The 24,724-nt window shown below is 31.8% G+C and overlaps 1 protein-coding gene across 2 annotated transcripts; it reads right to left on the reverse strand.

Annotated features, from left to right (window-relative positions):
* On the reverse strand, positions 1-24,317 carry gprs (speckle type BTB/POZ protein). 2 transcript variants are annotated; one of them, XM_089702347.1, is made up of 9 exons: positions 24,202-24,317; positions 22,849-23,042; positions 21,175-21,310; positions 20,655-20,693; positions 19,851-19,968; positions 2,019-2,176; positions 1,426-1,557; positions 391-573; positions 1-168 (listed from the first exon to the last, which is right to left on the reverse strand). In XM_089702347.1, the coding sequence occupies exons 1-9, from the start codon at positions 24,238-24,240 to the stop codon at positions 4-6; spliced, it is 1,164 nt and encodes a 387-aa protein (XP_089558473.1). In that variant the 5' UTR covers positions 24,241-24,317; the 3' UTR covers positions 1-3. The 2 variants fall into 2 exon arrangements, with proteins under 2 accessions (XP_089558473.1, XP_089558474.1); XM_089702348.1 differs by lacking the exon at positions 20,655-20,693.
* Positions 24,318-24,724: the final 407 nt, after the last annotated feature.

Raw genomic sequence — 24,724 nt, forward strand, 5'->3', positions numbered from 1 at the left:
GCGTTAGTTGTGCCGCGAGTCTGACGACGGCACATCGCTCGAGCCGGTGGAGGAGAGGGTGGTGTTGGAGCCGTAGGGGTCAAGAGAAGACTGTACGGACATAGAGCGACCGGCACGGCGAACTCGCGCTGGAGAAAGTTTGCCAGGATCTACGCTGGCCGGGTCTGCCTGCAACATTAGTGTTTTCAACATGCGATATGTTTTCTACTATAAATGCTAAGAGTAGAGAGTAGTAGAGTAGATATAGTATTATTTTTTATAAAGCAAACTTGTTTGATATTATAATAAACCGATTAGTAAATAATTGCAGGTTTGCTCTACAAAATAAAATTAAATCAATATTCAAATAAAATAATTCAATTATAATAAAGATCAAAGAATAATACGCACCTGATAAGCCAACGCATTCATAATAATCGAGTACGGAACCAAACCAAGTGGATGGACTTCTCGCATTAAAACGTTGGCGGGAATCTTATGGAATTGTATGTACTCGAGGAAATTTCCAATCACATCCTTTAAAACCATGTTAGGGTTCGTATCAAAATACTTCTTACTCCACATAAGAGCAGCCTGTAAAAATAAAATAACAGGTCAAGCCAAAGCTTCATTTATGTACATATAGTTGTTACATGTGAGCATTGATTTGTGAATTTATTCTTTATGTTCGAATTTTATAGCACTTGTTTATTTTCTAATGCAAGTTTATTTCAACATGCTTTAATACTATCCACGACAATAATGTTTTGATATAATATTTATTTGATTTTGATACGTAAGTTTTTAATACGGATAAATGTTTCAATACCGGTGGATAGCCACCGTATGCAGACACAGAGTTATAACGAGAAATATCCAAAAATATTAAACGCTCCCATGCATTTGATTTCCCATACATTTTGTATTCATAGCAGATTTTCGAAGTGACGTCCTCATTATGCAATTCAATGAGGAGCTCTATTTACAGTTTCTAAATGAACTTCTCTTCAAATTTGGTAAGTAGGTAATTAAAGTAGAAAACCATAAAAAGAAAGAAAAAGCTAAAATCTTTCATATTAAATGTACATGGGATATTCATATCTCATACTAAATGTATGGGAGGGTTTAAAGATAATTTTTTAGATATTTTTCGTTTTATTTTTTTTAATTTTATTATGGCCATTTTACTCATAAGGTTAAGTACTTTCGATATCAGTTTAAAGTTTTTTGTTATCTGTAATAGTTACGGAATAATCGCCTGTACACACTTAACGATTACACCCTATATAATACATGGTGGAACTATATAATATATATTTTCTGTAACAATCATTTGTACATGATGCCAAAAATATGAAGCGCTATTTATTTATCAATATGAGAGGTACTTTAGAAGTCCCTTCATGTATATAATTATATTTTTATATAGACAACATGGTTACTTACTTGAAATTTAGTAAATTCATCAGCCTTCAGTTCATCCCTCGCAAGGATCAATCTCACAACGTGTTGTGGCAAAAGAGTGAATGAACCCAAGTTGAGTACTTCATTTCCATGTTCATCAACAAACTCCAGAACCTGAAATTATAGGATAAGTCTTAAGTTTTGCTTTACACTAGTAAACAATTCAATACAGTGAAATACTCTGCAAAATAATACCAAGAATTAATGTCTTCTTAAATAATTTAGTGATCTGCTATGAAATAGGATAAATTTTTCGTCCTGGGAGAGGCTCATAAATACCCAATTTTTTAACAAATAATTTTTTTACCACAAAATAGAAAACCGACTGCTTAATTTATGTTTCTCATCGATAAGGATCATGCTCATGTTCTATAACTTGTTAAGAAATCACGCATTCTTCATCAATAAATACATACATGTATTTTGTTTACATTGGGGAGGAGAGTATATCTACCAATAACTCATTGTTACGAGTTAATTCTCCAAGACACATGAGCGCACCCGTGGACACGCGGCACACCCATACATTAAAAAGAGATAATAAAATCACAAAGCCAATATCATATTGCCCTTACCTTTTGCACCAATGATTTAGTACACTTATACTGTATGTATCTCTCAGCAGACGCAAGCAGTGCACAAACAGTATCAACCGTGATACAGCACTGCACGAAGCCTGCGCACGCGCGTCTCAATTCGTCCAAACCGTAGTAGTCAGCTGCGTTCATTACACCTGAAACAGATTAATAAAAAATGTTATCGTTTTCTTGGAAATAAATAAAAGTTGTATTAGTATTTTTCCTTGTTTGATTTAACGTGAAGGTAGTAAAGTGTCAATTACAATTCAACGGCTATAAGAGTACATACGTATTTTACAGTTAATAATATGTGAAGAAGTTATTAACGGATCTTAAACGTAATTAATAATTAGACATCAAGTGTGATAATATTTAGAATAACGCCAATACCTACATCAGGTTCTAAACAATAATAATTCTAATAATCTAATTTAGGAAACATTAAAGTGCAAAAAGTTTAACAGCCCAGACGAAAACGCTTCTACATAAGTTCAGAGAAATTCTTGAAAATATTTTAAACAAGCATGAAATGGAATGATTACAAAGTTTTCAATTAAAGTCAATTCAAAGTTTTAATTACAGAACTCAGAGATTACTATGTACCTAGTTTTAAGTAGATCGTAAAGTAAAGCCCTAAAAAAATTAAATTACGAATACTAAATTCATCGATACGAAAATAAACACTGCTACTAATAAAGAAGCCCTAATAAAATAAAAAGTCCAAGAAAGATGAAAGAAACGCAATAAAGGTCTACGCTTTGAAGCACGTAATACTGTTAGTGCAATTTAGAGTGCATTCTTGTAAAAAAATACCTTTTGTAATAATAAAATTGCCTTTGTAGTAATAAAATTGTCCACCGTTTATTTCCACTAAAGTTATACAACTTCACAGATAAGATTAAAATACAAGTAGGTACCTATAATTATTTTTATTAAAAATTAAGAAATGAAGTGTCTATGATTAGAAGTAGGCTTTCTATTAATGTTTATTTCGTTGGTTTTGCTATATTTCAATGACATGTTAAACAAATACAATATTACCCCTCAATATAAAATAAATGCGATTTTCGTTTCTATTATATTATAGTTACAGAAAACTAATAATAGAATAAACTTATACGAAAATAATATATTCGCGACCTTTGGCCTTTGCCAATTTTTTTTACACACGATTTCACAATGGACATTTCGCACGACCGAATACTAAAATAAAGATTATGCCGGTAAGAAACCTTCACTTTTATTTCGGTTCCCTTTTATGTTTCCCTTTACACTTTCAGTGATGGCAAATCCAAGAAAATACCTTATAACTCAGAAAATAGTATTGTATTTCTATCGTAAATTATGATTTGGGCTTTGAAGCATCACAGTAGATATAATATAACATAATAAGCTATGGATGTTTGAAAAAGAGGATAACATTTATCCATAACGTGGGCTAGGTTTTAAACAATTGCACAAAGAATCAAATAATAAAACATTTATATCGATTGAACTTAATAATAGGTTTATATTACATCAAAAATAGGTCAGCAAATCTATTCATATTCATGTATCAGGCATCCATCCTCAACATTCAATATTATTAACAGGATAAAAGAGACCAGCCCCCCTAGTCAAGTGGCTTTCTGATAGCGTAGCGTTCAATAGAATAGGCTACGAATGTATGAGATTGACGTAGGCTGTAGATAACGTCGCTACGCTATCAGAAAGCCACTTGACTAGGGGGGCAGTTAAAGCTTACATGAGCACAACACTATCCTTAAATAAACAACTTATAGTCCATTGAATAAAAAGTTCTAGAGTGCGTGAGTTAGTAACGTAAGATGTTTCTTCGGAAACATGTCAAGAGTCCCTAGGTAATAAACATACTAAAACCCCGGGCCACTAGGAGGAGCCCCGGAGTGGGGGGAGGGGGGAAATGGGTCAATTTTTTCATTTTTCGCTTAAATCTCAAAAACGGTACATGTAAGAGAAAAACTTTCAATGAAAAGTTGAAAGGCCATAAAATTATCTACAAGTTGTACCTGAATCATTTTTTCCTATATCCTACCGTTTCTGAGTTATACGCAGTAAAACATGATTTTGGCTCAAACAATTTCCACATCAATTGATCAAAAAATATTTCTTTCTTCCAAAAAACTCAAATGTGCAACTTGTGACCGGTACTGATAGATTGCTCTTAATTAGGTCTATAATTGGTAAAATAAACACATTCCTCCATGGAAGCCTTTAGGAGGAATCGATTGTCAAAATATTATATTATGGTAGTTTGAGTTACTGAACTTGATCTTTTTATTTTTTTCTTCCAAAAAACTCAAAAGTGCAACTTGTGACTGGTACAGATAGATTGCTCATAATTAGGTCTATCATTGATAAAAATACCAGATTCCACCACGGAGGCGTTTACGGGGAATTGAATTTTATTAGGGTAGATACGATACTTGAACTTTTTATTTTTTTTCTCCAAAAAAACTCAAAAGTGCAACTTGTGACTGATACTGATAGATTGCTCTTAATTAGGTCTATAATTGGTAAAATAAACACATTCCTCCATGGAAGCCTTTAGGAGGAATCGATTGTCAAAATACTATATTAGGGTAGTTTGAGTTACTGAACTTGATCTTTTTATTTTTTTCTTCCAAAAAACTCAAAAGTGCAACTTGTGACCGGTACTATTAGATTGCTCTTAATTAGGTCTATAATTGGTTAAATAAACACATTCCTCCATGGAAGCCTTTAGGAGGAATCGATTGTCAAAATACTATATTAGGGTAGTTTGAGTTACTGAACTTGATCTTTTTATTTTTTTCTTCCAAAAAACTCAAAAGTGCAACTTGTGACTGGTACAGATAGATTGCTCATAATAAGGTCTATCATTGATAAAAATACTAGATTCCACCACGGAGGCGTTTACGGGGAATTGAATTTTATTAGGGTAGATACGATACTTGAACTTTTTATTTTTTTTCTTCCAAAAAAACTCAAAAGTGCAACTTGTGACCAGTACCGATAGATTGCTCATAATAAGGTCTATCATTGATAAAAAAACCAGATTCCACCATGGAGGCGTTTAGGAGGTATTGAATTTTATTAGGGTAGTTACGATACATGAACTTTTTAACTAACTACCCTAATAAAATTCAATTCCCCGTAAACGCCTCCATGGTGGAATCTGGTATTTTTATCAATGATAGACCTAATTATGAGCAATCTATCTGTACCGGTCACAAGTTGCACTTTTGAGCTTTTTGGAAGAAAAAAATAAAAAGTTCATAATATATCGTAACTACCCTGATAAAATTCAATTCCTCGTAAACGCCTCCGTGTTGGAATCTGGTATTTTTAGCAATGATAGACCTAATTATGAGCAATCTATCTGTACCAGTCACAAGTTGCACTTTTGAGTTTTTTGGAAGAAAAAAAAATAAAAAGATCAGTTCAGTAACTCAAACTGCCCTAATATAATATTTTGACAATCGATTCCTCCTAAAGGCTTCCATGGAGGAATGTGTTTATTTTACCAATTATAGACCTAATTAAGAGCAATCTATCAGAACCGGTCACAAGTTGCACATTTGAGTTTTTTGGAAGAAAGAAATATTTTTTTATCGATTGATGTGGAAATTGTTTGAGCCAAAATCATGTTTTACTGCGTATAACTCAGAAACGGTAGGATATAGGAAAAAATGATTTAGGTACAACTTGTAGATAGTTTTATGGCCTTTCAACTTTTCCTTGAAAGTTTTTCTCTAACATGTACCGTTTTTGAGATTTAAGCGAAAAATGAAAAAATGGACCCATTTCCCCCCTCCCCCCACTCCGGGGCTCCTCCTAGTGGCCCGGGGTTTTAGTATGTTTATTACCTAGGGACTCTTGACATGTTTCCGAAGAAACATCTTACGTTACTAACTCACGCACTCTAGACCCCCCTTGGAGGGATTCATTCAATGGACTATTATTACAACCTAGCGACCAATTATCTATCAGATACCTTATTTAATTTGTTATCCATTATACCTTATCGTTTAATATTCGTATAATCTGAGCCCTTGCTCATAAATTATAGTCAAGATGACAGGATATCACCATTAATATTACATCTTTCATATTATCATATTTTACCGTACAATGTGAAACTTATCCTTTTTTTTTATTCCTCGTATCCTTATGTTTAAAGACGCCTAAAGTATACTTATAAGTATAACAATATATTGCCGAAAGAGTTATTATACTGTCTTTATTCAAGTTCTACCAATTTTATTACATAAACACAGCTGAGGTTAAACAAATACGTTTAACAGATACCTATAAAAATAGCGGTCGTAGAAAAACATGACTTCATAAAAATTGTACTTGTTTTACTTCTTTAACGCTACACTAATTACATTATTTTTTCAAAGTCAAGATAAAACGAAAGAAACATTTTTTACACAACGCTCTCTGAGAAAAAACCAACAAAGCGAAATTAATAATAAATAAAGTGATTCAGTAATAGATATTAAATATTAAAAGGTTATTAATTCATCTTTCTTGTTCATTGTCAATACACGAGTACTCTTAATATAGCTTGACTGTATTATCTTGATACGAGAAAGTTAATTAAAATTCTCTAACATTATAATGAATTTGCAGGAGGAAAGTTTGCCGAGTGTTCCAACATCACATACATGAGATATTTGTGTTTGACTAGCATAATTATTAATTATTTAGCAAATTAATCCAGACCATTTTGTGTTCGACATATTTTCTGATAAAGCTTATTATTTACCTTATTATCTGGATTTATAAGCCATTTTCATTATAAGATAAGAAACCCTACTCTATTAGGGTATCAAATTAAAGATCGTCTTATCTTAGTTTTATATCAAACAAGCTATCAGATACCACAAAATTGTGATAAATTGACCTGATTCATTCAATAAAGAAAAAAAATTCGTTTAAATCTTGTCAACTGTTATATCAAAGAAAGGGGTCCACTTGAAAAGTGCAATTATTTGATATATTTCCATCAATAAAGTAAATTTTTAGAAAAAAAACAAAAACCGACTTCAAGACTATACCTATATGTACAAATTTAAATAATTTCTGAAAAACAGTGTATATGCCTACAAAATTTGAGGGTTTCCCTCGATTTTCCCGGGATCCCATCATCAGATCCTGACCTGGTGACAATGGGACCACCTCTGACGTATGACCTACCAAATAAAAAAAGAATTATTCAAATCAGTTTATAATTGCCGGAGTAATCGCGTAACAAATATAAAAAAAAATACTTGTAGTGTATTAGATATAAGCTTCTTGTCTTGTACTGTAGTGTATTATAAGTTCAGTTATAATAAATCACTCGAGGAAGATACACGTGTTTCATTACCCCCGCAACCCGCACTCTACATGGCGACCCTGCCATGCGCGAGCGCCGCGGTGTAAGTTGCCGGGTGTCGCGTATCGGGCGAATTATGCAATTCAGCGGATTCCTGTGTGCCTCAGTGCTCTAAGTTAGAGCATTTATAATATTGAAGTAATGAAAATGGAGATAACGCAAGGAACATTCTCCATAACCAGTCACGTACACTTCAAAAATGGGCAAGAGTTATTCTAAAACCGGACATGAGGAGGTGATAATTGCACAAAATGCATCCCAAGGAAGTAATTCTGCGGTCGAATCCCATATCCAGATAAATAATATATTATTGGCGACGGCTTTGACAATTTTCGCTGTTATAATTGTCATATTTATATGGAAAAAGCTGAAGGACAGACAAAAGAAATGGATCGAGAAACAAATTGAAGCACAATTTATAAGAAGAATGCGTTTGCGGTTGTCGGGAAAGCGAGAACGTGAAGAAGTAAACGAATCCGTGTAAAAAAAAAGAAAAAGTGATTTCCGTGTTAGTGAGCCCTAGTGAAAAACATATATCGTATATTAAGTGCTTTCTTTTTAGTGAATCATTTAGTAAGCAAAAGTAATAAAAACAACGAACTGTGTTGCGTCATCTACTATCGACATAATAGGAACTATAAGTGTCGGATTAAAAATAATTAATAATTATATTACAATGCCAATGTAATTGTTATTTTTGTCATAATTTTATGTTTCTTGTATCTTACAGCCTAAGTATTTCGGAATGTCACATGGAAAATATATTGGCCGTAATGCATTCATGTAAGGACCAAACTACTAGGTAAACCATTTTTATGTAAGTATGTTTTAATTTCGTTTTATATGGAAAAAGATTTAGAAAGGATTTTTAATGAATTATCTGATATTCAAATTACTTTGAGGAAGTTAGGCCCATCTAGAAGGTTACAATATAAAAGTAAAGTTAAGGATAATATATTAAGAGCTAAGGAATTATATTCATCTTATAAAACTATTATTAGTATATTTTCTGAGCGAAAAACCTCGTTAGAATTAGCTGAATACGTTTATGAGGTCTTGAAGGAGAGAATAAACGTTATTTACGATAAGATTCTATCATATGATTTTCAAGGTAACGTAGAAACAACTACTTCAAACATGGAGAAGTTTGAAATCAAAACTGCAACATCCTTGATACCTGTTATGGATGGTTCAGAAAGTACGACAGAAAAAATCATAGACGCGGTAGAATTATATAGCGATTGCCTAAAGGACACAGACCAAGAAAGAATGTTAATATCTTTTGTTTTGAAAACTAGATTAACTAAAACCGCTAAACTAAAACTAAAATGCAAATATGATGATGTAGCAAGCCTTTTACAAGATTTAAAAACTTATTTACTTACAAAAAAGTCCGCCAATGCAATACTATATCAATTAAATAATTTGAGTCAAAATGATATGTCAATTTGTGATTATGGAAATAAACTATCTGAATTATTTATAGACCTCACTATTGCACAGGCTAACGGTAACGAAAAGACCTGCGAAATACTGAGACCTATAAACGAAAAAATTGCTATTAAAAGATTCTCTGATGGATTAAGAAATAAACGCTTGAGCACTATCATTTCAGCGCGGAACTTTTCCGAGTTGAAAGATGCGGTGCGTGCGGCGGAGGACGAGGAGCTGGGGCAGCCCTCGACTTCCGGAGGTATTTTCAGCGCCAGGGGTAAGTCAAACAAGAGATATAATAATAATTTCACTAGAAGAGGGCAGAATAATTATTATAATAAAGGTTTCAATTTCCGTGGCAATTCTCGAGGTCAAGTTTATAATAATAATTATTATTATCGGCAAAATTATAATGGCAATCCCCGTGGTGGATATATACGCGGAAGAGGTAATAATTTTCCAAAATTTGGCAATAATCATAATGCTTCAGGATATTATCGTGGTAGAGGTAGTCGAGGTAGGAACAACCAACACAAAATTTTCTCAGCCGAAGGGAGCGCGAACCGTCAAACAAATAACGAAGAAATAGAGACCAAAAACCAGTTTTTTCGGTCCTAAATGTTATAACATTTTAACCTGCAATAAAAATGTTAGGTACGTCCATTTCGACATAAACAATTCCAAGTATTCATGGTTACTTGATACCGGCGCGTCCATTTCTGCTATTTCTAAGAACGCCTTATTAGAACATACTACTTTGTATGAAGATAACATTATAATAAATGGTATCGGTGGAAAAATATGCTCAAAAGGATATGTTTATCTTACTTTGCGTACTCAAAATAGTAGATTTAATCATAAATTTTATTTGTTCGATCATTTACCGTGTAAATCAGATGGAATCCTCGGTTTAGATTTCTTATCGAAATTTAATTCACATATTAATCTAGAAAACGATATATTAATTCTACATAACCAATGCAAAAATATTATACCACTATATGCGTCACCTACTACTTCACATAACTACTTAACTATTCCTGCGAGAAGCGAGTCCATTCACTACATACCAATTATGAATAATAAATTAAATAATGACTGTGTTGTTTTACCACAACAATTACAAGAGGGTCTATTTTTAGCAGCTCTAATAGTGAAGCCAGTAAATAACGTTATTCCCATTAAAATATTAAATACTCAAGAAGAATCAATTACTATACCGACCTTTCAACCAGACCTACACTCGTTAAACGATTACCAAATATGTCAGTTTAATAAATGTAAATCAAACGCAGAGAGAGCTAATATTTTGTTAGAATTATTAAAATTGGATCACTTACATCCTACCGAGCGTGAGACTATACAAGCAATTTGTACTAAATACAATGATATCTTTCACTTACCGGGTGATAAGCTTACAACTACTAATTCATATGAACATAATATTTATTTAAAACCGAATGCTAGCCCCGTTTATACAAAACCATACAGGTTACCACATAGTCAAAAACCTGAAATAAATAGGCAAATTGAGAAAATGTTACAGGATGATATTATAGAAGAAGCTCAAAGTGAGTGGTCTAGCCCCATTTTACTTGTTCCTAAAAAGTCAAATGATGATAGCAAAAAGTGGAGATTAGTGATAGATTACCGTAAATTAAATGAAGTTATACAAGATGATAAATTTCCGCTACCGAATATCACTGATATCTTAGAGTCCCTTGCTGGTGCCGTGTATTTTACCCATTTAGACCTTAGTCAATCTTATTACCAAACGACCTTGAACCCCGAATCACGTAAGATTACTGCCTTTACAACCAATACTGGACAATACCAGATGAAACGAATGCCAATGGGTCTTAAAACCAGTCCAAGTTCTTTTTCAAGGTTAATGACTATAGCCATGTCAGGTCTAACGTATGAGAAATGTTTTGTTTATCTTGATGACCTTGTAATTTTTGGACGTAATTTAGAAGGTCATAATAAAAATTTAATAGATGTTTTTGAGAGACTTAGAAAAGTTAACTTAAAATTAAATCCCATCAAATGTAATTTTTTGAAAAAGGAATTATTATATTTAGGACACACAGTGTCAGCAGATGGAATTAGTCCAGATAAAACTAAAATAAAAATTGTTGAAAATTACCCAACACCAAAAAATACAGAAGAAGTAAAACGTTTTGTTGCGTTTTGTAACTATTACCGAAAATTTATAAAGAATTTCGCGGAAATAACTATCCCTTTAAATAATTTGTGTCGTAAAGGGACATCCCCTTTTATATGGTCTGAACAATGCGAAAACTCGTTTAAAATCATGAAAAAAGCGTTAGTATCACCCCCCATTTTACAATATCCAGACTTTTCAGACGAAAACGAGTTCATCTTACAAACTGATGCTTCTGGCATTGCAGTAGGAGCAGTACTTTGCAATAAAGATAAAAGACCAGTCGCTTATGCAAGTCGGCCTTTAAACAAAGCTGAAAAAAATTACCCAACTATACAAAAAGAATTACTTGCGATAGTGTGGGGAGTTAAATATTTTAGGCCGTATCTCTTAGGTAAAAAGTTCACAATCATGACGGACCATAAACCATTATTGTATTTATTCGGAATTAAAGATCCATCGAGTAGATTATTAAAATTTAGGTTAACATTAGAAGAATATGATTTTAACGTTGTGTATATTAAAGGTAAAGAAAACGCCGTAGCAGACGCGTTGTCTAGAATTACAATAAACTCAAACGAATTGAAATGTATCAACGATAAAATAATTAACGTAATGACTAGAGCACAGAAAAAGAAACTAGAAGAAGTTAAAGAAAAGAGTGACACTCCAACTACCAATAATGACACAGACTATCGGCCTGATCAACCGAGAATCGTGGAATTATTGCGAGTTCCGAGTGGTGCGATAGAGATGATTTTAATAGAAGGAAAAGAGTTAAATAGGATTAGAAATCGAATGGGTATAGATGTAGAAACCGAGTGTTTTGCTTTCTCCCAAAATAAGAAAATTTTATACATTAATCTTGATTTCAAAGCACAATACACGCGAGCCGTTTTTGTGAAGAAATTAAGTGAATTAAGTAAAAATATTAATGTCGACGAAATATGTATAATAAAAACAAATAATAACGCGTTATTTATAAAAGAACTAATAGAAGAAATAAAAAGTAAAGATATATGGACCGGTCCACGGATATGTATATTACGAGGTGTAGAAAGAATTGATAATGAAAATGATAAACAATTTATTATTAATGACTATCACTTACTGCCCACTAGTGGCCACGCAGGCATTCGTAGAATGATAAATAATATTAAGAAAAAATATTTCTGGCCAGAAATGGAAAAAGACATAAGAGATTTTGTAACTAAATGCGAAAAATGTCAAAAATCTAAGTATTCCCGAAATACCAAAGAGCCGATGGTTATAACAACCACAGCTTCGTTTGCTTTCGAGAAAGTATTTTTAGACTTAGTTGGTCCATTGGATCAAGATGTAGACGGTAATAATTATATACTTACGTTACAGTGTGAATTAAGTAAGTTTGTTGAGGCTTATCCTCTTAAAAATAAGGAAACGGTCACCGTTGCTAGAGCATTTGTTAATCAATTTATTTTAAGGTTCGGAATCCCAAAAATTATAGCAACAGATAAAGGCACTGAGTTTATGTCGTCTACTATGATAGAGGTCTGTAAACTTTTAGAAATTGAAAAATTAAACTCAACCTCCTACCATCACGAGTCGATTGGTTCACTCGAAAATGCACATAAACATTTAGGTTCATTCTTAAGAATACAATGCAATAATTACCCTGAAACGTGGAGCCATTGGCTACCCTTTTGGTGTTTTAATTTTAATAATACTGTACATTCCTCTACAAAATATACCCCGTATGAATTAGTTTTTGGAAAACCAAGTGAAATTCCGAGTAGACTAAGTACTAGCATAGAACCTTTATATAACCCAGATAATTATAGTTTAGAATTAAGGTATCGTTTGCAAGTAGCACATAGAGACGCACAAAACAATTTGTTAAAAAGTAAACAAGTGCGAAAATCTGTATATGATAAAAACATAAATCAAGTCCGATATAAGAAAGGTGATTTAGTATTGTTAAAAAATGAAACTGCAAATAAATTAGATACTTTGTATAATGGTCCATTTATTGTTATTGAAGATAAGGAACCTAATGTTATAATTTTGAAGAACAATAAAGAAGAAATTGTACACAAAAATCGAACAAAATTGTATAAAAATTAGGAATTTTCTTTTAATCTCATATTTGTTACTTACTTAACAAAAAAAAAAATTAGTATAACATTTTTTTTTTATCTCCTACCCCTGTGGTGTAGTGTATTAGATATAAGCTTCTTGTCTTGTACTGTAGTGTATTATAAGTTCAGTTATAATAAATCACTCGAGGAAGATACACGTGTTTCATTACCCCCGCAACCCGCACTCTACATACTGTTGAATTGAGAACCTCCTCCTTTTTTGAAGTCGGTTAATAAAAATCTATAGGGGATGAGCAATCGAGATTGATTACGAATTTTATTAAAAAAAATGAACGGAGTTTAATGAAAACTCTCAGAAAGTGCCACTTTTCTTATAAATTGTCCGCTGAAAGTATATCCAAGAAGGAGAAGGACCTACGACGGAATTGAAAAACTTTTACGTAGTAAAGTTTGAAAGATCTTTAGTCTTTTGATTTACTGATTGGTTCGTGTTCTTGGTGTAAGTTTCTCTAATAAAAAGACCTCTTTTATATGTATTTATGTTGTAATGTTTCCCTGGAAAATTCCTTCGTATATCCTTAATAGACTAAGGCAATTGCCTTACTAATAAGCACCATTATGGAAGCTTTTAAGCGTTTGGAAGCAATTAATGCTAAAATGTCTGGAAACACCTACCTATGTATAACGAAATCTATAAATATATAAACGTAGACATCATACTACTGAGATTAAAATTATGGAAAGCGGAAAGCTATTAAAAATTCTATCCTTACTTAGTCGCAAGAAACATCGACTGTTGGCCTTAATAACAAGGTATATGATCCAATATTATCCTAACCAGTCCTTACTTTTAATATAAAAATACGAAATTGTGTTTGTTTATTTATTTGTCTTTCTATCACGTCGGAACTAGCTACTCTTTGGTACTCATTTCTTTCATCAGAAATTTTTTCAAACTAATAATTATTGAATAAATAAATCCCAACTGTACAGTTTATTATTTATTTTACTTTTGTAAAATAAATAATAAACTTTATGCATGTTTCATAAACACGTACCGCAACATCAATTAAAACATGCATAATATTGTAATTATATTTGCCGCAAAAGCGACTGAAGTAAATAAATTAACTGCTATCTATTTAGTGCACAAGATATTCAATTATGAATACTTCAGTCGATATTTAAATAGATTAGTGGGCAGATTGGATCGATGGCCCTCAAGATTGAATTCTTTTATCCATAATGGAGTCTGGAATTTTTTGATTAAGATTTTTCAAGATTCGAGACACGATTTCGTAAACGCTTTTAGCTGGAGAATTACGTTCTTTATTCGCAATTATGGATCATGACACGATTAACTTTGGACAAAATTAAACGACTCGTTTTTATTACTTCGATTTCATGAACGTAATTTAATCTAAAGTATATTGTGGTTGGGTGTTAGACTTGTATATAAAGATTACTTTTCTAATTATGTAAATAATACCGAATATAGATTCATTCCTAAGAGGCTTAGTGGAATCGTTTATCAAGGTTGTAGATTATTTACCAGCCTTAATAAATGGCTAGCCTATAAATTAATTAATTAAGATTAACGATTCGAAACCACAAATACAAAATACTAAGAAATCAATAAATGTAGCGCAATCAAACATTTTTATTTCTACATAATATCAAATTATAGCATAACATAATAGGCTTGATATAACCTATGAAAGGTCATAAACATTTCGGCGGATCCAAGCCTCTTAATGTTATAATAATATTTTATTACATACGATCGTGATTGGATTTCATATCCGAAGGTATAAAAGCATTTTTATTATTACGATATTCCATATCTTTCTATAAACATTATTGCAATGATTTACTTAGTGAGTGCATTGTATTTCAATCTAAAGGTGAACTAGTTTATTAAACTATTTGAGCATTAAATATTATTTTAGTACTATTCAACTAAATAATCCAGCATATAGCATAGATAGCATCTACCAAACCATATTTGGCAGTACTATATACGAAAATCCATACTTATATTATAAATGCGAAAGTAACTCTGTCTGTCTGTCTGTCTGTTACTAAATCACGCCTAAAATACTGAACCAATTTTCATGAAATTTGGTATGGAGATATTTTGATACCCGAGAAAGGACATAGGCTACTTTTTATCCTGGGAAAATGACGCAATCCCGGAAATCCCACGGGAACGGGAACTATGCGGGTTTTTCTTTGACTGCGCGGGCGAAGCCGCGGGCGGAAACCTAGTTTATAATAAGTTTTATGGCTGTGAATATAATACAAAAGTTCGATGAAGTATGATCACCAAAGATAGTGTTGATGTTATTAAGACTGAAATAATTAAAATAGTAGACGATATTTCAATATGGTATGGTGTGTATACTAACACTTGGTAATGATTTGGTAATTAACACAAACATAGAGCTATATTAATATTCGATATAACTTCGAGGCAGACAATAAAATCCGGACCATTAGTTATTATAATTATTCATGGATATTATCCACTTTACATAACTTTATGAGTGCGATGTTATATGATCATTAATTTACACTATACCCGGCGCGGCGAATGATGATCCCTATGACAGTTCGTCTTAGTGATTGCTCGTATGATGGGTCGTGTCGATACTTTACTATTTTATAGGCAAAGGCGTGGTTTGCATTCATCCACGTCGGTAAACATGTTTTTATAAATATTATAAAATGAATTTTTAACTAAAATTTTTAACGTCTTTTATGTTGTTGTTGTTGTATTAATTTAATTTTTTTGCATAGATTAAGTAGGTTAAAGTAAAACGAAAGTTTTCCAAAACATAAAAATGCGCCTTATCATTTTCACGTAATTTTTAACCCGTGTATATTATTAAATAACACAGTGTATATTATTTTATCGTGAAAATGGAAGCCATTTAATTTGTCTAAAAAACTTATATTATCATAGGTAAGTAAGTAAATTAACGCGAACGGTAATTAATTAATAATTATGCTGCGAACTTCTGTTCCATTCAATAGTGAATGAACTGAAGCTTAAGCATGGAAAATAAGGTGATCTCGTTTCCATTATCGAAATTTGTTTATCGATACTTTCCGCACTAGTCGATAAATGCCAACGATGTAAATTTTGTAGGACGTAAACGTAAAGTCAGATTGATATAATTTCTCGTAAATGTTAAGAATTGTTATAATTCCAACAGAATATCATTGTTATGGCATAAAGCTACGTAAAAATAAATAAATGCCATTTTTAGACGCTTCCAATACATTTCTAATTTAATGGTGACGCCATTACAAGTTTGTCTCTTGAGAATAATTGTCAGTGTCATAGGGATCATCATTCGCCGCGCCGGGTATAGTAAATGTGCTATATACATAATTTGGTATGAACTTAAAGATAACTATTAAAATAAATAAACTATTACAAATATGTCTCATATTGTAATAAAATCAGCAATATATTATGACAGCAATATATTGAGGAATATAATATTATCATAATAAAACTTATTATGGAGCATGTCTTCCTAAACTCTAATTTACTTTCAAATATGGACGTCTATAGAGTCTTTATATCATTGATTTTTCCGTATTATTATCACTACATGAACAACACACATATTCGATTCTATAATACAGCTATTGTTTAATAAAATGAAACATATTTAAATCAAGTCACATATGAATTTACATAAACAAACATCACCGAACTGCTTCCGGTCAATAGGCATTTACAAGCAATTTTGAATTTCAATTTAACGCACTGTTTATTTTGATAGAACCGCTGAACATGTGTGAATGAACACAAACCAATAAAGGGAATTGTTTGCTTCATATTCAAGCAGAACACAACATAATGTTTATCCTGAATATTGGAGTGATAAACAGTTCGTAATTAAGAGACTTAGACGTGATAGGGTTTCTAATTAGTAATTATTTAAGTCAAATAAGGTTTAGTATTATACTTGTAAGATATTTTTAATCTTAATACACTCGTCTGGGACTTTATTAACGTGATGTAGGAATTCACCCGAGACTAAGAGAGCCACCCGCATAAAAACTTTTGATGCGTGCGGTTAATGCAAACCCACTTTTTTATTTTCGTTCCCAGGTATATATGCTTTAAATACTTATACGAATAATTATATTATTGTTAAAATAAATCACAATGAAATATTTATTTCACAAATGGGTACACATAAAATTTTCATTAAAAGTTTTCCAGACAGATGAACTTCAGTGAATTCTATTAATAAAAACTTTATTTTTATAACGAAGCCGCGAATATTATTAAATCATTGGTTCCTAGAAATCCATGATATATACAGGGTTACTTGTAAAACACCAGCAACCTCGCAGGACAAGATAGCTAACATCATAAGTAACAACTTATTTTGTTCTACGACTTTTGATAATTTCTTAGATTTTATTTTCTTACAAAAATAAATATTCATTTAATTTTCCGTTTGAATATTATAAACTCTACGCGCATCCCAAAAATTACGTAAACAAGAAGCGAACGAGAGGGGGAAGGTAGGGGCGGAGCGGCGCTAGCGCCTTTGAACTTGACGGCGCGTCGTCCTTTCGATAATGAATAGAACATAGACTTACAAATATTAGGAGAGTACAATAAAAGCTTAAAAAATCATTTAAAAATAGGTTATTTATTGCGTTATGCCAATAGTCGTAGAACAAATGTTGTTACTTATGATGTTAGCTTCTTGTCCTGCGAGGTTGCTGGTGTTTTACAAGTAATCCTGTATAAATATAAAACAAATTTAAACACAAAGGTTTGTTTTTTTATCGAAACAAAAAACCCAACAAAACAATCAACATAGAAATCTTTTTTTCTATTACTTGCATTTAGTTTTCATCAAATTGGTTTCATAACCAAAAATATTACCCTCTTAAAGCTTTTAAAACGGAAATTGAGTTTTGGTTCTTGGAATGACCGAATCAATTCTATTTTCTTAACGCTTTCTGTTGGAACCATCAAAAACAAGGATTTGAAATTAATAGATGTTTAACGTAGCGTTAAAGGGATTTCAAAAAAAGAGGAAACTGGTAAGTATTTATAAACAGGCTTTACAGTCTGTAGACGTTAACTACTTAAAGTAGTTGGTCTACATCATTCAATAGAACAACATTTATACAACATCGTTCAATAGAACAACAATTTATTATAAAACATCGTTAAATAGAACAACAATTTATTATACAACATCGTTAAATAGAACAACAATTATACAACATCGTTCAATAGAACAACAATAATTATTATTATTATTTTTTATTATTATATTTAATTCCGGTAACAAACAGATAATAAATTGTACAGACCCATAGAATTATACAACATCGTTCAATAGAACAACATTTGCCATCTTTTAACAAAACACGGAATAACTACAAAATCGGGTCTAAAACGTAAAAACATCAAAGTAAAAATCTTAATTAAAACATTAGTCATCAAGGGAAATAAAGTTTTCATAATGTTCATCTAACTGCCTGTTCAATTTAAATAAAACACAGCCAAGCCACCTAACTACCAAACGTATACCATAAGGAAAAAGTCTTCTCTACGTTAAAGATAGAGCTAAATTACTTAGAGAAAATAGTTGACGCAGAGAGTAAAGAAACAAGATATGAACATGCAAATAACTATACCCTTACATTACATTTGTTTGTTCAAGTAAATTGACAAAAGCCGTGCGCCGGCAAACTTGATTTCTGATTGCAAATACAACTGCTTCATAACTTGTAATTGAATGTTTGCGCGTTATTGTTTCAATAATAATATTGGAATAACGAGATCGATCTGACACAATTTAATTGTATTTCGAGCACCGTCCACGAGATAAGGAGTAATCAATTTCGAAGTCTTATTCAAACAAATATGGAATTGGTTTCTCGATAGAGAATTCTTGGTATTATTATAACTAGTCCAGTAAACTCGGTATATCTCGGAAATAGATATTCTAAATGTCAAATATTGGTACCAATAGACTAGAAAATATATTTATGTAGCTACTGTAGAGAATAATTAAGAATATATTATGAAGGTAGTTTAAACTTTAAAGTAACGATCTTTATGCAACGGACAAGACATGTAACATCGCTAAGCCGCTCTCGCTTTGAAGTGTTCGAACATCGAGATTAAGAACATGATAAATAAATCCTGAAAACGTCTTAAAACGCGATTTTCTATTCTATGCCACTCGTGAAAAAGGTTACATCAGAAAGCACTAGATACGAGATGGTTTTATTCAATCAATATACGGTTTGAAGTCGAACCTTAACTTTTTTAGGTAAAGTACATACATACTTCCCCTTTCAAGATACAGTTAATTATGTACATGATAATATATATAAAAATAAGATTGATGGAACAACTTCAAAACAGGAGGAGGTACTATATATTTATATATCTTATTAGATAGCTTTTTTTAAAAAGCTTATCGGCCTATAAGTTATGATTTATCACTACATAGTATAAAACAAAGTCGCTTTCTCTGTCCCTATGTCCCTTTGTAAGCTTAAATCTTTAAAACTACGCGGGTTTTTTTAATAGATAGAGTGATTCAAGAGGAAGATTGTAGTATATAATTTATTAGGTTTAAGACAAAGTGGGCGAAGCCGCGGACGGTAAGCTAGTCATAAAATAAAACACCTGGACGTACTCCATTATATCAGTAAATATAAAACAGAATATCATCATCGTTTAACAAAACAAAACATTTTTAGTGACTTACCAAGCAATGTTCTTGGCTGCAAAGTAACGCAGCCCGTATGGATGTACTCGATCAGCTGACGGAAGACATCTGGCTCAAATTCTTCGATGATCAGGGTTTGATGTTGTTGTGACGATGGCTGTTATAACGAAATTAAACTTTTTCATACGGTGGTATTTACAAATTAAGGTATTCATAGCGGTGAATAAGTAGGGTTTTAGAAGGAATTTGTAGTTTTTTTTACTTAATATTTCACCTAATTTTCTTATGACTCTGACTCTAAGTACCTAATAATTGATTAATTTAATTAAAAAAGATAAAGACTTAATACATTATGTATTTTATTAGGTAGTAGGTATAAATTATAGGAATATAATAATTAAATAATTGCTACTACAAAATACGATACAGTATTATATTTTTTGAGACAAAAAATAGAAGTATTGTGCAAAACATTTGTGAAAGCTTAGCCAAAATAGTAATTATAAAATTAAGGTAGGTATATTTATTAAGAAGTAATCAGTCCAAACGCGCAAATTACTAAAGCATGAGAGCATTCAATTAGTGCCGACTGAAAATATAAATATAAACCGAAGCAGCTGTGATCAAATCGAGAATTGTTCAACACCAATAGCAAATTTGCAAATCGAAAGACAAAAAGATAACATGCAAAAGTGTAATAAAAACATCATCATTATAAACAAATTGATATTGTAATTATATAAAAGAACTACGATGTGTTGAAATCGAAAAACTGTACAGAATAAACACCGAAAAAATCATCGATCCAAAAATCACCTACGACATCGTCAATTTTGATTTTACCTCTTGTATTGGAGCCAATTGTTGCGCGAAAGTTGATCTCTGCAGTGAACATATTAAAGTGTTAAAAACGCCTATAATAAGTATTATCAACCTCTATATTTTGTTTAAATATCTTTAACCTAACAGAAAATACCTTTATACCGAATTATATTTATTGTAGAGCTGTAGAAAATACACAAAGCCCGAGCAAATTGAAGATGAATTCAACAAAGATAATCTTGTTAAAGATAATGATATACTGTATAACAGACTAGAAATTCTTTTGATGGAACGAATGAAGGATATTTTAAGTATTGATTATGTCTACGGGTTATGATGGGTTGTATGCTAATGTTATTAATGCTATTGGCAAGTTCGAAGTTAGCTCACTATACGACAAGCTCGCACGAAGCAGAGGTTGGAAATTGAATTACTGGGAGGTACAAATCAATTACACGGTTCAGTCATTTTCTCAATAATTCAGGTAGGTACGATCTACTAGTTCTAATGGAATGTTGAAGCTTTGATGGTATAGAATTACCTGTTGAGCGGCGTTTTGTAGGTTGAGGAGGGGTTCTGAAGATCGCTTCAGGAAAAGTCGCAGCTTGTTTTCACGCGGCGCTGACTCTTTCTTCCTCTGCGGGCTTGGTGCTTGGTACAACATTTTTTGGAATACCCTGTTAGAATTTTGTAATGTCACAAGCATATTTGAATTGTACATAATTTTCAAATTGATGCATCTCACTACTAAGGAGCAATTCTTTTCAATAATATTATTTTAATTTATTAAGCCACACTCCATCAAACCCAACATTAAACTACAACTTGAATTATATCCACACGAGAACATTCTTCTGTAAATCGACACAATAATCTCAACAAAAATACAATATCGTTCCTGTAATGCGATCGAAACCCTATTTTACGGCACATTAGTCAAACTTTTTATCAACTAAGCCTTTCTAGTCTTTGAAGTAAATCGATATGTATAAAACAGCTATTACTTATTAGTATAATCATTATAAGCTCCAGCGTGTTAATTAAAATATTGTTATTCCAAACTTTGTATAAGAATTCTTTTGTTCAAACTTTGTTAATTTCGTGGTATGAGACATAAATATTTCAAATATTTAGGACTAAAATATTTACAAAGGCATTCTTGCGAAGTCAGTGAATCTCTTTAAACTCTTTTTACGTTATAAATTATTGTTCTGTATTTCAAGCTTGTAAAAAACAAAAAAAATAATATTCTCTGAAACCTTACTTGATAATATTCACAATAAGTAAGAGTTAGCAGAATTTGTTTTTTTTTTCTCAATATAAAAGCTGATACTTGGAAATTTCTCTTTACTCGTCTATTAATGCTTTTATAATAATGCATCGTACATCATTATGTCTATTAAGTCTGCATTATCGAAGACTTTGTTCATATTTTTCTTGCCATTGAGAGACTGGAACGAATAATTTTTAAGAAAATGCGATCGTGAAAGCTTTCTGTAAAGTATAAAAGTTTTCTCTATGTGCATAGCATAAAATGTATGTCAATATTTTCTGTAGATCTTGGGTACAATGCCCCTGGGTTCTTATTGATAAATTAGGTATCTTTAATTCAATTTTTGCAATTTCATAGTATTAAACGGTATTGAGATAGCAATACATTTCAATGTCTCTTATGACTCCTGTTAAATTGGTTAATAAATGCGAAAATAACATTTTTAAGAAAGTTTTTACGTAAATTGTTCCGCCCATGAAAAGACAACTAGTTTGGTCAAGAAGGTAATTCTTATTTCTCCTACGCTACGAATTGTTTACTATTTTCAATAAATTAGAGCAACAATACAACACTCAAATATTATCAAACAGTCCTTTCATTTACATGTTCATTCAAGCATGTATGAACACCTAAGCTTATACGTGGCGCAAAACACCTAATAATATGTATGAGATTATATCTGGCGCATCAGTATAAGGTATTACGCTCACAGTAACGTGAATTGATGTTATTATTGAGATCTTACCGGCTCCTATCTGCTAATACATGGCTAATACCCCCTTTACAGCACACACTGGCTCTCTGGTATAACTGACTAAGAACGTAACGTCACAGAATTCCGTCATTGAAGCGAGAATGTTCCGCTACAGACTGGTTCTCAAACGTGCCGAGTTCGGACTCTGCCCTTATTACTGTGTATTGGTGGTATTATTGAGATCTTACCGGCTCCTCGCTGCTAATACCGCCTTAACAGCACACACGGGCTCTCTGGTATCTCCAACTAAGAACGTGACGTCACACAGCTCCGGCATTGACGCGAGGAATTTCATGTCTTCGGCTAATCCGGACTTGTTCTCGAACGTGCTGAGGTCGGGCTCTGCCTCCATTGCTGCTAGCGCTCCACTTCGCATTGACGCCTAGAAGATAATTCAATTTTAGTAAAGCATTTTCAAAGAAAGTATGAAAGGTTTATGTTATGTACAGTTTATGTTAATATGCTTTATTGCATTATACATAGATATAACATTCTTGTGTCACAGTGTTAGGTGCTATATTCGTGGGAAACGGCTTGACCCATATTTCAGAAACTTTACAATTATATTTGTTGGGTTTGAAAATGTATCGTCATATATTTTTTATACCACTAAGTCATAAGGGTGTACTGGCAGAGCAAAGTTTGCTGTGTCAGCTAGTATTCCAGGAAAATCTTAATAACTTTTTTATTAAAATGATAAATGGTTATCTAAAATTAGATAAAATATTTTACGTTGAAATTGTACGGATATTTGTTACATTATTTACTTGCGAGATTATGTTGAATTGCATGCAACAAACTTGTATTTTGTCAAAATATAAAATTATCCAATGCCTAATTCGGAATGTAACAAACATTCACTACTTTAAATTAACAAATAAATTTAAAAATAAAATTGCATTTTATTTTTTCAATTTAAGACACGACGGAGAAATAAGACACAATTCTACTTTTCCATTAGTGCACTTCACCTGTTTTTCAACGAAACAATTGTTCACATAATATTACCTATAACACCGGAAAGCGGAAATATACGTGGAAATAACTAAAAGCTTGCGATGGAGTAATAACGCTTCAAGAAAGTATTATAAAATGTTTTAATGGAACTTCAGCAGATCTAAAAGGCTTTTAACGTTTTAAACTTGAAATATTTAATTTCTTTCTTTCTTGAAATAGGTCAGGTAGAAAATAATGGTAATCATTACTGGAGCTTTGAAGGATCTACTAAAATATAATTAATATTTTTGATAGGCAGTTTTTTATATTCAAATTTCAATTTGTAATTAGAAAGACAAATAAATGAGAGAAGATAATTAACTTTCAAACGTTTTATTATATTGTATAGGTAGGTAATTAATATTGCAAAAATTTTAAGGCAAAAATGTTTAAATTATATAAAATTGTATCCTTATTGTGATAAAACTTTAGTTTGCCAATAATCTTGCAATTATTTTAAAATTTCGGCAACGCGATGGTAATTTATTAAAATTTTTTTTTTTCAAAATTAGATGCGATATCCAAAAAATTCAAACGTAACTTACTTCATCCAGACTGAAATGTCTAGTTTTTGTTAAATCCATTTTTATCACTGTTTGAATTATTTTATTAACATAAAACACGACCGCCTCAGGCGAGCCCCCAACAGCGACTGGCAGAAATGGGAATTCTAGACTACGTGAAATGGAAATGCGCTGGTCTAAGTAAAATTATAATCTGTCATGTCTTAGTTAATAATCGTGTACTATATTTTTACAGAGGAAAATATGTTACTGTTTTATATTTTCTGTAGAGATAATTTTATTTTCTGACAGTCTTATCCCGCAGCATTTAGAATAATATTAAGTTTTCATATTATTATGACTTACAATTTTTTTTATGAAAAAAAAAAATTCATTTCCATCCTCCATCAAGCATCCGTTTTGAGAGCTTTTTACCTGGCGTATGGCTACGCTCTAGTTTGTAAGTAATATCTTTGTTAATGACTTCTTGCATTATTTTACAATACCTAAGTTAATTTAAATTTAGTTAACTTCTTTAAATCGTCGTTTGCAAGTTATCGATGTT

The sequence above is a fragment of the Colias philodice genome, chromosome 13 (genome assembly GCF_061535455.1).
Source record: "Colias philodice isolate Cphi_HAF_F1 chromosome 13, ilColPhil1 Martin Lab GWU primary, whole genome shotgun sequence".
In the NCBI taxonomy this organism is placed as follows: domain Eukaryota; kingdom Metazoa; phylum Arthropoda; class Insecta; order Lepidoptera; family Pieridae; genus Colias; species Colias philodice.

Bases quoted from the DNA above. Each gene is read 5' to 3' on its own strand.
- gprs (XM_089702347.1), bottom strand. From the start codon at position 24,240: ATGGATTTAACAAAAACTAGACATTTCAGTCTGGATGAA. The intron at 23,043-24,201 runs GTAAGTTACGTT...ATTATCTTCTAG, and splicing joins GACATTTCAGTCTGGATGAA to GCGTCAATGCGAAGTGGAGC. The intron at 20,694-21,174 runs GTAATTCTATAC...TGTTCACTGCAG, and splicing joins TACAAAACGCCGCTCAACAG to AGATCAACTTTCGCGCAACA.